Here is a 17,387-nt window from a genome sequence, read left to right as displayed (position 1 = left end):
GTATCTGAGTCAAGCTGGAATGAAGAGGGTTTCAGGTGAATGCCGAGTACTACTTTAGGAACATTCTAAAGAAATGGAAGATGTAAACTGTTTCAGAGAATTTTTGAAATCTAGATGAATCAAAATGCAAAAGGCATCAAAGGCAGAGTCATCTGTGTCCAGGGAAAAACTAGAAATATTCAGATTAATATTAAAAGCTGGGGGATTGTATAATGTATTCAGATATTTTTAATAGCTAATAAGCAAGTTCTAGAATTTTCATTTATGTTAGTGTGTAATATTCTGTGAAAGTTTTTAAGAACATTTCAGTAATTTGAAACAGGCTTGGGAGCAGATTAAACTTATTCGCATATTAACTGTAGGAAAGAGCTTCCTGCTTAACAGATGCTCACTTGGAATGAATTGTGTTTCTTATGCAATCTACATTTATTTTTATGTTTGTTGCTAATCATAATTACACGGGTTTTCTCTAATTAAGAAGGATTAAGCTACTTGTTGTGTGTGTGTACCTCATATGATATTGAAATTAACCAGTTTTTTGTTATTTTTGTCTTGCTTTCCAGTGATTCATGTTAATTGCATTGACTAGCAGAGTTTCTAAGTGCACATTTTGATGTTTGAAAAAAATATTTTCTTTAGATTATATCTAACATATTGTATTTTAATAGCCGACGAGATGATATGGAATCATTGGGATATGTTCTAATGTATTTCAATCGGGGAAGCTTACCTTGGCAAGGCCTGAAAGCTGCTACCAAAAAGCAGAAGTATGAGAAAATTAGTGAAAAGAAAATGTCAACAAACATTGAGGTTTTATGTAAAGTATGTAATTACTTACTTTTGAATATTTTTCTCTAATCATTTTCTCAAAGTGTTGTGTTTTTTAAGAAAAGTATTCAAGTATAATGTTTCTAATAGGATATATTTGTCAAATTCACATCCTAGTAAAGAAGGTTTTGTTTTAAATGGTAGTGAAAAATGTGATCTGCAGTGTTCAAATTTTAAAGTGTTTGTAAAGTTACCAAATTTTAAAATATGCTAGAATAATGTATATTAATATATTTCCATCTCAGGGCTTTCCTGCAGAATTCGCAATGTACCTCAATTATTGTCGAGGCCTCCGCTTTGAAGAAGGACCCGACTACATGTACCTTCGACAACTGTTCAGGATCTTGTTTCGAACTCTTAATCATCAATATGATTACACTTTTGATTGGACCATGCTAAAACAAAAAGCAGCTGCTTCTGCTGCAGCTGCTACCTCTCAAGTGGTTACCACCTCTGGTAAGATTTTCAAAATTGCTTACAATTCTTTTGAGTTCGATACTTTTATTCAAGTGTATGAGAATCAATTTAGATGTTTAATAACTGGTGTTTACTGCATTTGCTTTTCTGCCATTATAAAAGCTTATTAACTTTTAATTAAAAAACAGACTTTAGTACATTGAAGGAATAAAAATCAGTGCAAGGAATGTCAAATACTTGATGCTTGTAGGCATTTTTATGAATTCTTGCTTAAATTTGAGTGAGAAGTTTTGAAATTGTATTTTCTAGCATGTAAATGATTCAAAAGAATTAATGTACAGACTTGCTTCTTTTTGTTATTTCACAATTCGAAAATGCTTTTGCTATTTGTGTATTGCTTATGGCATTAGTCATAGTCTCAACAGTCTTACCATACTTCAGGGTTTCATTGAAAGAGTGCCTTTTATATTTTTTGTGTAAATACATGAATGTGGTACTTGGTTTGCTATCCCATTTGATAAATCTGTTTTGGGAATTCACTGCTGTATACTTTGAATTAATAATTACCAGACAGTTTCCTTTATTTATAAGTGTGAAATGTAGTACTTTTTTGTTTTTGCTGATAATGATACTTCTCTCCCCACATATGCATGCACTTTTTCCCCCACGAGTATAATTCATTTTCAATTTTGTTACATATTCAACTGTGATGTTAATGAAAGATATTAATAAATAATGTCCTATATTATTTAAATGGCAAAGTTATTGTAAAATTTTAATTAAGAAAAATTTAAGAATTTGTATAGTAAATATGTGTACTTCTCACTTAAACGTTTTATATCACTTGACTGACAATTTATTTTGCAAAAGTAAATAAATCACAACTCTGTTACAAATGTTACCCATTTGAACCCATGATCCATTGAACCAGTTGTCAGAATGTAAATTTTGTTTCATTCATAACTTTTCACACTGCCACTACTAACCCTTTGGTCATACAGTATTTTGTGGTCCTTCTTTTACATTAAGGAGAAAGTAAAATGCATCTTTCTTAAAAGAGTAATGTAACATTTTCCACAGCTCTAAGCAAATCAGAAGTATGACAGAAATACAGTAGCGTGTGATATAACATACTATAGAGGCCAGAGCTCTTCTTGTGACAGGTAACTTGTGTGTGATCAGGGTTAGAATTGCTGGCCCTTTTCTGGTATAAAATTTTATGCAAAAGTAGCTGAAAAGCTTTTAATTAAAGTGCAAAATCATTTTGTCCCATTATGTAAATTTTGCTAAAACGACATCTCTTTGTGCTTTCTACCATTTTCCAAAAGCATTTCATGAAGAATGTAAAAAATAATTCAACATTTATGTACTTTTGTGCAAGTATTATTGATGTAAATTAACATTCACTAATAAACCCAATCGATTGGCAAAATTTGGATTTGAGACTGTAGAAGATGTGATCTCTGTGGAGAATGCTGGTAGAAAAAGAAATCTCTTATGCTTCAAAGAGAGAAGGGCCCACCAGTGGCTGAGCAGTAAAGTCGCTGAACACTGGTAGTTCAATTTAAGTTCATTTCCAGCCGAATGGTCGTTTTTGTAGTTTTTTCCATGTGTAACTTGGATATGAGCCAATAGACTAATTTGGATCACATGTTGTTCTGCCTAGTCTTTCTTACTTACTTTTAATTCCGGTGATGCTGGGAAAACTTTGATCTTTTAAAGATAAGGATTCAGTGAAAAATTAGATAAAGAAAAGGATTCAGTGAAAAATTAGATAAAGAAAAGGATTCAGCTTAGAAATTTTATGTCAGATCTTAGCAGCAGATCTGATGATTTTCATCCCAAACTAAACATTGTAATCAAGAAGTGGTTTTAGCTAAGTGTGCATTCGTGAACCCATCTGAAATATGGTAACTAATCCTGCTGTTTCTCCTTGTTTAGCTCATTTGAGCATGATTGGAAGGAAGAGTTGAAGACAGATAAATATTTTCTGATTGTATCTGTAAGAGTTACATATTTGTTTTCAGATCTAACAGTTATCAGTATCAGTGATCCAGGTTTATAATGAAATTGCTAATCTAGACATGCCTATTTATTATAATTAGCAGCATTTATGCAGTTTATGTGTGTTATAATATCTGTGTGGTTTATGTAGTATTTAAACAGTATAATTATTTTAGATACAATAATAATTAAACGCCTTCCTCTCATTTTGAAATTTCATTTATTTTAATATCTAATAATTAGATAATATAACAATCAGATTTTGATTAGTAAGAATTCTAATTGTTAGACACTACCAAAATTTAGGACAAAGATATAGAAAAAATAGGGGGTCTTATGTTTGACTAAATATGGTACTATGGATGTGCAGTTTAATCATCTGTAGTAAAATTAACTTAAAAAACAATGAGGAGTAATAAATAAGACTATTAAACAGAAATCATTTGCAATGAAATGTTGAAATATGACAAAGAATTTGAATTTTGACAGGTATTTCTTTTTCGTTAAAGACAAGTAATTATCATTCTTTAAAGTGTTGAGGAAGCTCTGATAAATTTAAATAATGTTATGAATTTTGTACATAGACAGATGATTTTAGTGCATTTATATGTGAAATTTTTGCATTTTTTTGTATAATGTAACCTTAAAATTCTAGAGACACAATGCTATTCCAGAAAAGTAAGAATACAGGTGTAAGTGTATTTTACATCGAGTAAATGACTATGTTGCTGATATGGCGAGATGTCATGAAGCTGCTTTAACAGCTAATTGTGAAAAAACTTCCAAACTTGGCGACATTTTGGTCTGATCCCGGTATAACTGTAATGGGTATTGTAATTGAATAACTGTAATTGATGTACTGTAACCCTATTCAAGAAGCAGAAAGTGACCAAAATATCTTGTCAGCCAGGTGAAAACTATATAAGACCAGAGAGAGCATGGGCTTTCAGTTGTTAGTTCAGTGTGAGTTCGGAATAGTGAGATATCTCCAGATTAGCATTGCGTACAATTATTTCTGTGGAATGTTCCAGAACTCTTAAGTGTTTCTTTCGCTAAAACAAATTTAATCAATGATGTATTTCTTGCTTATAAAGTTTTAAATAATAAACAGATGTGGTATATATTGATGTCTTTATTAAAACATAGCATGTAACCTTCATACACACTTTCTTCATTTAATGTATTGATCTCTTTATTAATTCAATAAAATGAGTTTAATGCTTGGGTAGGTTAGAATTAAATGATGAATGATGTGTATGGTACATTGTTCCAAGTTTTTTAAGGATTAATTAAAAGAACTGGTAAAAATATTAATTCTGAAGATCCTCTAAAGGTACATTCTAATGAGGAAGCAAGGTTGATGCATTTATTAAAAGAATTTTATTGCTGAAATTAAAAAAATGATGACACTTTATGACAAAAAAATAATCTTACTAAAAGTAGCAGCCAGGTTGATTGTTTATAATGGTTTTAAAATTAACTAAATTGCAGATTTTTTTTTAAACTTAATTTTAAATAACAAGTATTTTACCTTTCTTTCTTCTCACATTTTATTTTTTTGGTAATGTATAATAATTCTGTATTTTGTATTTGTTTCCTTTGTACTGATTTTTATTTTCTTTTTCAGCTGGTCGCTAACTAGGTGGCCTTCCCAGACAAAGTGCTGGGAGATAGGAACAACCTTGATAGCCATTTAACATGGGAATAGCCTATGAATGTCATTTTATAATGGGGAGAGGTGGAGGTGAAGATTGAAAAAATTCATGAAGCATCTATGCTTAAAAGAAGTGAAATTCACTATATACTGAATGCAGATGATCAACATCAATGAATGCATTTTATTCTCATCATAATTTGTTGGAAATGTTTTCTGCATTGTATAGACTCTGCTAGTTTTTCATCAAAAGCATTTACCTCTCCCACTTCATATATATAGTATACTGTAAAGGTTTATGCAAGTCATGTCCAGTATCTTACATTTTGTGTTGCTGTTTCAAGATAACATTTTGTCCATACATGTTGCCATTAATTATGTCTCACTTGCATCATTGTGCATAAAGGAAATACAAAGAACATTTCATTTCAAATATTGACATTACATAAATTAACTAGTTTCCATTTTCAGTTGTTAAGAACAATGTGGTCTTCTTTATGCATGATCGTCATTTCTTTATATAAATTTCAGAGATCATCATAATAAAGAAAACTAATAAATCTGCAGTTTGAAGAAGCCCTTAGAGCTAGCTGTGAGAATAATTCATAAAAAATATGCAGGATATTGTGTGTGCCTTTTTGAAAAGTGTAAGTTAGCTCTGTACAAGAACAGTATTTCTGCAAAATATTGAATCTTCTTTTCATTAACAAAATAAACTGCTTCTGCATTTGATGAGATGATGACAAATACATTTTTTTTTTTTTTTTTTTTTTTTTTTCTTTTCATCTTTAGCAGTGGTCTTAGTCATTATTTCAAGTATATTGCAGCCAAGTTATTTGTGGTCAATATATTCATATATGTGTCTCTGTCTCTTTACATGTAACTGCCACATACTGTATTCATTGAGTTGAGGGGACTGATAACCTGATTCTGTGTAAAAAGTTCATATTGCTGTTTGTATAGTTAGACATCTTTTGTTGCTTGTTGCCGTCTCATTACTTATTGCATAAATGGTGTGACAACTGTGGAATTTTTTGTATGTTGTGCTTGATAGCACAACTTGTGCTTGAAAAAATTCTATGATAAAATTTAAAAATGTAATATAAGTATTGTGTGGTAGCAACATAAAAATAAATAAATAAGTAAAATAAAACGTTTAGTTCTTTTAAGAAATGGAAACTGTTTTAAGAAGGTGTAAAAAGAACATTTTTTGCTTCAATAAAGAAACTACAGATTATTTGAAGATTTCTTTCGGTAGTTTTTAACCAGCCTAGCAAAATGCTTTTAAGAAAGTTAAGGGAATATGTGTGTACGCAAGATCAATTTATTTATAAGTGATATAATAAATTAACATGTTCTTAATGGACAAAACAAATGCAAATATATACACTTAAAAAATTGCTAATTTCAGTAATTAAAGAAACAGTTCACATTGTCTACATAACAGTCATCTGAAATATCAATAACTTTGGGACCATCCACTTCCCATCAAGTCTGGAAGTCTCCTGCTGTATAGTTGATTATTGGATATCTGTAATTCTGGTACTCATTAGCTCTAAAAGACATCTTTTTCGTTCTTAATTTGAAATATAATGGCCACCTGCCTGAGTTGCATGGAGGTTTTGATGCCATAGACCAAGTGCCGGAAAACAGATGCAGTGTTACCACTCCCACAACTTGGCCTTTCCTTTATAGGCCTGTCCTCTGTTAAGGTTGTCTGAGATGTGAGGGCATCATTATCATCAGTGGTGAATCTGGAAAACACAAAAAAGATGCGAAGGAAAAGTGTCTGATTCTTTCGCATTTTGTAAAATGTCACCATAGCTTCATGAAGTTGGCCACAGTGGATATTTTATTGATCCTGTCATGGTATCTGACAGCATTTTCTCAACTTCGTATCCATCATTTATTTCACAGCTGTGACTTTGTAAGGACCATAAAATTTGAATCTCATTTTTAAAACTTTCCCGTACTGGGTTCTGTGAATAGCAACTAAGTGATTTATTTATCTTGTAAAGTTTAGGTTTCTTTCTCTTCTTTTTTAATTGCTTTTTATTTTCTTCATAAAACTTCAAATTGTGTGTTGTAGCAGCATTTCTCATGGCATCAAGTTCTACTATTAGTTGATTTTAATAATCTTCATTTAATGTCACATTGATCATAAAATCCTCTTTATTTTTTGTTTTCATACCACCAAGCAGTTCAAATGGCATATACTTTGTAAGAATTGTACCGATGCATTCGATCGATAAATTCATATCTTTTCGGTGTTTCGTTGGTGATCTTAATGTATTCTGTTCCTTCTTTATTGCAATAAGTTTCAAGCTGTTTTGATGTAAAAGGATTACCTTGTTAGAAAATATTCTGTAAGGCTCTCCAAACACCTTTGTTGGTCCTTAACTTATAACTTCCTGTGTGGATGGAGTTTTAATCAGGTAAATTTGGCGAACATGTCAACTACAGTAAAAATATGTTGGTATTGCTTATTTGTCAATGTAAGCAAGGTTCGTACGGTCCGTAAGAGTCCTTAAAAGTCCTTAAGTTTTTTGGAATCTATTTTTGGTCCTTCAAAGTCCTTAATTTCGACCAAAATTGGCAAAAGGTCCTTAATTTTAATCATGTGAAATTTCTGTCTGATTTTATGACTGCCATTTTGAGTGTGAATTAGCAATTTGGAGGTATATTTTTGGTGATTCACTGATAAATATGGTTATTTGAATGGATTATGATTTGTTCCTATTTCTAATGTAAATAGTGGGATAGTCAAGTTTCTGAGCAAGAAGTGAAACAAGTATTTTGACATTATTTCACTTTTTCTAATGAAGAGCTCTTAAACAACTTTCCGCTTTTGGGGATGTGATTTCTTTTATTTAAAGGCTATAAATTTGGCGACTTATTAACATTTTGGCTATTTTTAAGATCAGTTTCTATAGAAAATTTTTAATTCCAAGATCTGGAAATTTTTCGACGATTTTTTTTAAACATTGTAACATTGATAAATTTCATTAAAATAATGGTAATATATTGAAATTATATTTAAAAAATAACATATTAATTAAAAATATCTTCTTTTTTAATTTTTTCGTGATAAGAGTTTTCTCATGTAATTGTCTCAGAATATGCATCAGTCTTCTCTATAAATTTAATTTTACACTTTTTACGTTTTTCCCCCCCCCCCAAAAAAAATATTTCTGGCTGTTTGCTGTTACAAAATTGGTTGGTAGGGGTAATTTTCCTTCAGGACATTAGAAATTGCAACTTGAAGGATGCAACTTTGAAAATTTAGAAGGATTTGAAGGCAAGGATTATAGACCCACGTTTCCAGCAGATTCTATTTAGAAAAATGTGACAAAATGAAAAATGTCTATGACATTATCACGTAATGGATGTATTTAAGAGAAAGTTTGCAATGAATTTATTACTTTTTGGAGAACATCTGGAAGATCAATGGCAACATAATATTTGAGTGTTTTATTTCTGATACTAGAATCTTTTTCTTAACATGTTTATCTTCCCTTTATTTTATACTTTTCACTAGACACAAGCATGGAAAATATTAAAAATGCTTCTAATCTTATCACATGGACAGGTATTATAGACTGGAATTTTTTGATTAATAAAGAAATTGAAAACTGGCAATTTAAAAGATTCAACTAATATGTCTTAATGCATCATATACAGGTCTGACAGGCATTTTCCCACCTGGTGCAATCACATGGAATATTAAACTTATGTCTGTAAATTCTAAATTTTGCTGACTAGTGCCTTTCTAAATTCTGCTTCCAGTGCCTGCTCTAAATTTTAAGTTTTGCCATTTCTAGGTTTTGTTGCTCAGTGTGTCAATAAATTCTAAAAATTCTGTCACACCAGCTCTGCAACTGGCTCTTACCATATATATTTCATATTTCTTCCGATTGTTCATATTACCCAAGAAATAAAATTAGCAGCTTTTTCTATACATTCTTTTTATATGTAATTTCTTAGTTTTTTAGAATAACAGAAATCTTTAATTAAATTCAAAAATTCTAAAATGAAAAGGAAGCGTGTTGAAGAAAGAAACCAAATACATACAGAAAAAGAAAATTATTCTTCAAATATATATATATGGGTATTATTATGTAAATTACCCCAGTTGTTTATAATTTCAGCCTTTACTATAATTTCCCGTTTCTATTTCCTCCCCAGAAAGCAAATCACTTAGACAGTTTTTAGACTGACACTTGGTGTGTAAGACAGAATGTGTTTTTAATCTCCGCTTGTTCGCTGCATTAGTTCCTGTCAGCTCTGATAATTTGTAACTTTTTGTCTTTGCATTATTGTTGCTGACATTTGAATTTATTATGACAATAGAGTAACTGAGCCAGCTTAAATTAAAATTAAATTGTATAGTCTTTCACCACTAGTCCACATTTTTTTTATTTGAATTTGACTGTTCTTGTTTAATTATATCACCACAAACTGCAATTGATTTGGTTAGCATAAGAACATGCCTTTAAGTTCTTTTTAAATAAAAGAGGCGTATTTAAACCTTTGTCTGACTTTGTAGTTACTTTGAGACATAGCGATAACTTGCTTCATGTTGTCGGGGGTTTTGGGGCTACTTAACTCTTACCAGATCAAGTAAACCTTCATAGGTACATTGTGGAGAGGTCGACAACTTAGGAGATAAAGCACGCAGAAACTAGTGAGATTGAGACAACCCATAATGACTAAGGTTATCTAACTACCTAATTTATTTATTTATAATTAACTCTTACCCTTAAAAATTATCTCTGCATATTAAAGTGAGTTATTGCCTTTCATTAATCCTTAGCGTGGTACAAGATAAAACACGAAAATGTAAAAATTCATGTAAAACTAATTCTTCGTATCTAATGAGACCTAAAATAATACAAAACAACTTAGTGTTACCTCTGGTGTTTTAGTGCCTTATTGGAACCTTAAAGTATATTAACTGGGTTACAACCCTGGAACTCTACACGGAGCTATGACACTAACTCCAACAGACAGAGTCCAACTAACTTTCAAAACTTGTCAACCGGGCTCACATCAGGCCTTTCAGTTTTGTTCTGATCAGCAGGTCTCTCTCTAGGCAAGGAGCAGCGGTGACAACAGCCAGGCTTTTGTTATAAATCATTCTAATTATGATTTTACTTCTTATTTTAACCTATGACTCTTGACGTAATATCTACCTACTATTTACTAAACCTCTAGATTGAGCAAGTAATGAGACATAAAAAAAATCAACATGAAACTAACTATTAGTAAAACGTAAATAAAATGTCACTTATCTTCTTTCAAATATGCCGGAACTATCATAAGTGTAAAATATTTAATGCTATTTGATAAATTTCATAAAGTATAGTGTATCCTCAAACTTGTTATGTTAATTAAGTTATGTTTAATAAGAATGCATCCTAATTACGGATCTATTTTATTTTTTGGATGGTATTACATGAGTGAAATTCAGGCATAGATAATATTTTTAATTAAATTTATTAATTTGTTATTTGCTCATAGGTCCTTAATTTTTTCATTGATAGTCCTTAAAAGTCCTTAAAAGTACTTAATTTACCTGTGCAGAAATGTGTACGAACCCTGTGTAAGGGGTCCAACAAAATCAAGAACATAGTAAGTGCCTAATGGAATGTTTTCCTTTTATGTAGGTTTAAAAAAAAAAAAAAAAAACTTTTCCATAGTATTCTGTGCAATTTGCAGTCACTTTTTTTCAACTTCATTTCTTTGTTTCTCTATAGAGATCTAGAATTCTTATTCTAATATTGTGATGACTTCGGGGTTTAATAAGGCACCATTTAGCAAGACGAAACAAACATTTATTAAATATATAATTCAAAGCATAATATAATAGTTACTCAGAGCAGTACGTCGCTCCTACCGCATAGTACAATCTACTACCTTCCTCTTCCGAGGCTAACATGCAACTCCTAATAAATACATTAACCCTTCTCGAAGAAGAGCTACCTGCGCCAAGCATGCTCTGTTGATCGCCAAACAGTCGCCAGATATCACACCCCCATCGTAAGATTGTTGTTGATATTATTTACAAATGAATCAGCAATCTGGAAACTAAAATCTAGCAACTGTTTGCGATCAACATGAAAAAGAAAAAAAAAACTACATATACTTTTATACATTCTCTCCTAATTTTCAAATCTCAATTACTATAGACATACCTCAATTTACTACATAAACATAGATAACACATTTTTATATATAAACATAGATAAATCATTTTTAACTTCACTTGTTCCGAACCTTATTATTATTGTAACAATTTATCAATTCTTAATTCAAAGAAACCAAGTTGATATTTTCTTTTATAAACATGTTAAAATATACCCTAGTATTATTCCAATGATGACAGTAAAATTATTAAGTTTCTTATATATATATGAAATTATATTCTTAACATTCCTTTTAATTAATGATGCTGCAGCATAATTTAAATCCTTGGGAGACAAATATCTAAATTTACCACTTACCTCGAATATTTGTTATCCAATAATTTCTCTATCTATTTCAAATTACATAAACATCTTATTTGCACAAAATTGTAAAATGATTATGAAAAGCAAAGAAAACTATCTAATTATTAACTATACAAAATGTTCGTGAAGATGAACAGTAAATTAATGTTCAAAGTTCACAAGTGGGAAGTCTGGATAATGCATCCGCGTTTGACAGTTTTTTTCCAGGGCAATGTTCTATTTCGAGATTATATTTCTGCAAAGCTATGGCCCATCGTTGTAATTTGGACAATTGCGGAGCATTTCTCACTATAAAGGCTAGAGGATTATGATCAGTCACAATTTTCACCGATGAACCGAATATCCAAGGTTCAAACTTCTTCAATGCCCATACTATAGCATAAGCTTCACGCTGTATAGTCGGCCAGCTCTGTTGAGGTTTCGATAATTTCTTGCTCGCGTAGCAGATGGGAAATTGCTTCTCTCCCCTTTGCTGTGACAAACATGCACCTATTCCGATTTGGGATGCATCAGAATGAATGACAAACGGATCCTGCAGTGTTGGGGTGATCAGCTCCGTTGACATCGCTAATCGTTCCTTCAGTTGTTGAAATGTTGACTCATGAATTTCTTTCCATTCGAGTATTTCCGGTTGTTTATTTTTCGTGAGTTCTGTGAGTGGGTAGGCGATCTCTGCATACCCTGGGATATAATCGCGATAATAATTACATAGTCCTAACAGACTTTTAAGATCTCTTTTCGTTTTCGGCGTTTCCAGCTTCTTGATTGCCTCTATTTTCTCGGGATCTGGTTGATGTTTTCCTGATCCAATGATGTGTCCTAAATATTTAATTTGAGGTTTTGCAAACGAACATTTCTTCGAATTGATAGTAAATCCAAGTGATTCTAATTTGGTAAAAACTTTATCCAGATGTTGGAGATGAGTGTCGAAATCCGTGGAAAATATAGCTATGTCATCAATATAGGCTCTTGAAAATTGTTGAAATTCTTTCAGCGCGTTATTCATTACTCTCTGAAAAGTTGCTGCTGCGTTCCTTAATCCAAAGGGTAGCACTTTAAACTGATATTGACCTCGATGAGTTTGGAACGATGTGTACTCTTTACTTTGTTCCTCCATGGGAATTGCCCAATATCCTTTCAGCAAATCTAAAGTTGTTATGACGTTGGCTCTTCCTATACTGTACATTAAATCAATGGCATTTTGCATAGGAAAGTCATCTGGCTTCGTCACTGCATTCAAAGCTCGATAATCTAAGCACAATCTGATATCTCCATTTTTTTTGCTTACACAAACTACTGGATGAGCTATTTCTGCATTACTTTCTTCTATTAGTCCCGATTTCAATAATTCTTCTACTTCTTCATCGACCTTGGGTTTCAATGCTTCAGGAATCCTATAAATGTAAGGTTTCTTCCTCTCCATATTGGGTATTAATCTAATTTTATGAGCTTCAACTTTAGCTATTTTCAGCTTTCCGGTGAATAGTGCTCGGTGTTTGTTGATAAGAGCTATCAATTTTCTTCTCTGCTGCGGATTCAAATTTTCTAAATTCAGATTTGCATCTATTTTAAAATCTTCCAGGGGGGTCAAGAGATCTTTTCCTGGTAAAGTTATAATTTCTCCAAATTCTTCTTCATTTTCAAATATCACTCCAACTGCATTGACACTAGCTTGGAATTTTCTAATTTTATTTGCATGAACATGTTTGATCTTTCCATCAGGTAGTTTTACTTTATAGGAATGAGGTGGGCAATGATTCACGATTTCTCCTGGACCAGTCCATCGTGCATAGAGTTTGTTATTTGAATCTGGTATGAGTAAATAAACTTGTTCTCCGATTTTGAAATTTTTTGGTATTGATCTCCGATTAAAGTACTCAGCATATTTTTGTTGTTTATCACTTGCAATTAAATTGGCTTGTTCGGCGGCTTGTTCTAACCTTATTTTTAAAAGTTGTAAGTAATCCACTGCCGATTCACTTAGATTAGGTGGTATAGGTATTTCTCCTGACCATGAAGACTTCAGTACTGCTAAAGGACCTCTTGGTTGTCTTCCATACATCAGCTGAAATGGTGAGACACCCGTGGTGCAGTTTGGTACTTCTCTGTATGCAAAGAGCAGGTATGGGATGTGCTTATCCCAATTCGAAGGATCAGTCCTGATGACATGATGTAACATTTGCTTGAAGGACTTGTTCCATCTTTCTACTAATCCATTTGAAGCACTGTAAGCAGGTGTAGAGAACCTAGGGTGAGAACCTAGTCTTTTCTGGAATTCTTTAGTTAATTTTGAAACGAAGTTACTTCCGTTGTCACTAGCTATTGTATTAGGGATTCCTGTTCTCATGAAAATCTCCAAAAGCGCGTCGCAAGTGGCTTTTGCTGTCAAGCTTCTCAGTGGAATGGCTTCTGGCCATCGGGAATGTTGATCTACCAGACATAACACATATTTATGTTTCCTAGCAGAGGAAGGTTCAATAGGTCCAATAATGTCGATGTTAACTGTTTCGAAAGGTAATCCTGGCCTTCTGACCGGTGTGGTGGGAATCTTGTCAGATCGCTTTTCTGGACTTTTCAACTGACAATCTTTGCACGTTTTACAAAAGGTTTCAACATCTTGTGCTAATCCAGGCCAATAAAATGAATATCGTATTCGCTCCTTTGTTTTTCTTATCCCAAGATGTGCACCGAAAATGGAACTATGTGCTAATTCCAACACTTGTGCTCTTCTACTAAGTGGAAGCACTAACTGAAAAACATTCTGTCCTAATATTTTTTCTTGGTGATGTAAAAGATGATCAATAAATAAATAATTTCCTTTTTTTTCTATTGCTAGCTTCCATGCTTCTCTCAGCGAGGGACAGTTAACTTGCTCTTCGCGTAGGCGTTCAGCAGACGATAAGTCTGTGTTTACATAAACACTCGCCTTCTTCCCTTCCTCCTCTTTGTTTTTCTCCTCCATAAGCATTAGCGGGGGGGAATCGACGCTGTCGTTTGACTGTGCATTGGCGAAAAAAGTTTGTAAGTTTTCGCTTCCGTAATTATTTCTTTCTGGTGTTGGTGTATTTAATTATGGCAAAGCACACGAGGGCTATCTGCCTAAATTATTTCTTTCTGCATTTGGTTCTTCTGCCGCAGGATTAATCAACAGTTTGTATATTTCTGGAGTTATTAGGCAAGGCACATTTAGCTTATCAGTCACTGCAATTAATGTATCCACAAAATTAAATATATTGCTTCCATGATCTTTATGGTAAATAGGCACACGGCAAACTTTTGCTTCAATTGGTTGTCCGAAAGCAGGTGTTAGCAATATTTTACCTCCTTCTCTCTCCTCTAAATTTGGAATGAGCGATGAATGTACGATCGTTATCTGTGTTCCAGAGTCTACGACAAGGAGGTTAGAATACATGGAGATGGCGTCTCTGCTGTCGCAATACGAGGAGAGTGAAGCCGGGGAAAGCAAATAAGCCACGCCTCGTGAGGGCAAGAAAACGCTTCCCTTACTATGTGAAGTGAGGTTAAACGTCAGCTTGTTTGAAGTTTTGAGTGTGTTTTCTGATTTCTTATGTGAAGACGTGAGAGGGTTATAAGATACTGAATGGTTACATTGAAATAATGTCTACATTCTGGATTTCATTTCCATATAAAAGAATGTTTTTTTTAACATGCATAAATAAGTAGAATAATTGAAATGTGCGTTTGAAAAGCCGTCAGAAAAGAGTTTGAGTATTTTCTCGGTGTGACGTGCGCGAAGAAACATCTATAATTCTCAGATTTTTCTTCAATTAATGGTTTGAGTATTATACTCGTAATTAACTGAGTTGTAAAAGCAAAACGGTAAGTAAACAAGGGAAGGGGGAGTGGTCAGCTCATCGTGGAAAAGAAAACGCGTTATTTTAAAGGTGTGATCATATTACATTACAAGTCATATTTTATGTATTTAATTTTATTTTCTGTTCAAGTAAATATTTAATAACAGGATTTAATTTGGGGTGAAATTTGTGGGAGTTTTAAAAATAACAATGCAGGATTTAAATATTATTTTTTATCATTGTTCATGCAATTTAATATTTTTCAAAACGTAAGTAGTATTTCTAACGTGGAAAATTGAGAATTATACCTGTATATATTTAGAATAACTAAAATATAATCAATTAATGGTTTGATTATTTATTTATTTATTTTCACAATACCTTTATTGCTAGCATTCATTAATGACAGCATGTAATTACATAATGCATTTCTCATTTAACTCATTTTAATGGAATCAGTCCCTTTGTACATATATTTTCCCTCTGCATATCCTGATAATCATTAGAATTGATACAATTATCAGCACTTGCAGCCGTTTCCTTGGATATGTTTTAAACATGCACAGCAACTTTTTATCTAACTTTGAGCAAAGTATAATTAAATAAATGATAGTATATATGTTAAAAGAATATTTACCTGTGAAATGTAATACCGGATCCTGCTATTCTTCTATTTGTACAGCCGAAAGCGACGCAGGAATTTACCATTTTGGCAGGAATAAAAATTGCTTCTCGGAACAATATTGCAGCCGTCTACAAGATGATAGAAAATGTAGAAATAAAATGAAATGGCGGGAAAAAGTGAAGGAAAAAGCGCGCGAAGAATCCACGGTCTTTAATTTACGAAACTGGGTGTGGCTAGGTTCTGCCTCATTGGCTGAAGAGCTCGTCAATCTTTCTAAAGCCACGACTACTAAGGGCATGCTTTCCCCCACTTTTTGGCTTCACTTGGACTGCGCGCAGGGCATCTCCATGTATTCTAACCTCCTTGGTCTACGATAGCTTCGATTTTCTCAGAGTTAATAAAAATATCTACTTTTTGCAGTGGTTGAACGATGCGTTCTGCGAATTCAGATCGTAGATGGGATGAGTCTACTTTAGCTACGATGGCTTCTTCTTTTGATGTTCTGTTTGAATTTTTTTGAGTTTTGGAATCATCCTTTCCCTTCTTATTTACTGCAGTTTCGTTCTTTCTTCTTTTGTCTGGACAATCTCTCGCGATGTGTTGATAATTTCCACAAATATAACATTCTTTTCTTCTCGCGTGAAATCTTTCGTGTTTTGGATATTCTTTTCTCATGGGTGGTGGAATATATTTGTCGTGTGCACATGTTGTATCCAGGAATCTCGGTGATCGCTTAATTCCATTTCGAACTTTGTCGAAAGATTTTCCTTTGGCCGTGAAATAAATATCACATTCTGTAGCTAATTCTTGAGGCTTCAGCCATTTATTTCTTTGGCGTATTGCGACGTGTGCAGCTGTTTCTTCATCTAATGCTTGGAATAATTTATCGGAAATAATTAATTCCTTGAGTGTTTCGAAATCCTTTACTTCTCTTGACTTGCAGTAATAGTCCCATGTAGCTGTTAGTCTTGAAGCGAACTGGATATGCGTTTCGCCGGAATAACGTTTAGTTTTTCTGAAGTTTTCTAAACAGGTTTGAGGAGTAGGTTGATATTCCTTCAGAACAAGAGTTTTCACTTTTTCGTAATTTTGCAGATCTTCCTCCTTTATATAAACAAGAACATTTGAAGCTTTTTCTCCAATTAATTTCAATAATATTTCTGATTTGTATTCTTCAGGAACCTTCTTGTGCTTAAATGCTCTTTCGATAGAATCAAAAAATATATTCCATTCTTCTGCTCTCTTCGGTACTGGTATAGTCAGTGTTTCTACTCCTTTGATCAGCTTGTCCAGTGAAATTTCGGTTTCTCGTTCTGTGTTTTGGATTAAAGGTGTTGGACTTCTACTTCCTTCATTTTGAGTTGCTCGAATCTTCGCTAGTTCTATTTCGTGTTCTCTTTCTGTTCTTATTCTTTCTTCTTCCATTTGCATTCTTTCCATTTCTTCTTTTCTTTTTCTATTCTCCACTATAGTAATCAGAATTTCTTTCATGAAATCAGCATCTTCGATGTATTCCTTGCTATTCAGGAGTTTGT

General features: G+C 32.7%; 1 protein-coding gene across 1 annotated transcript in view; it reads left to right on the top strand.

Annotated features, from left to right (window-relative positions):
• The window catches only part of CkIalpha (Casein kinase Ialpha), a 163,771-nt gene extending 157,631 nt beyond the window's left edge, over nucleotides 1-6,140 (top strand). The window contains exons 6-8 of the mRNA XM_035363084.2: nucleotides 669-822; nucleotides 1,074-1,284; nucleotides 4,877-6,140. Of these exons, the coding sequence (XP_035218975.1) occupies nucleotides 669-822; nucleotides 1,074-1,284; nucleotides 4,877-4,887 (376 nt within the window). The 3' untranslated portion in view covers nucleotides 4,888-6,140. The remainder of the gene's footprint in view (nucleotides 1-668; nucleotides 823-1,073; nucleotides 1,285-4,876) is intronic.
• Nucleotides 6,141-17,387: the final 11,247 nt, after the last annotated feature.

This window comes from Stegodyphus dumicola, chromosome 4 (genome assembly GCF_044657685.1).
Source record: "Stegodyphus dumicola isolate Sdum_Otavi_A_Nest chromosome 4, ASM4465768v1".
Taxonomy (NCBI): domain Eukaryota; kingdom Metazoa; phylum Arthropoda; class Arachnida; order Araneae; family Eresidae; genus Stegodyphus; species Stegodyphus dumicola.
Note: the sequence above shows the minus strand (reverse complement) of the source record. Positions and strands in the feature narration are given on the sequence as shown.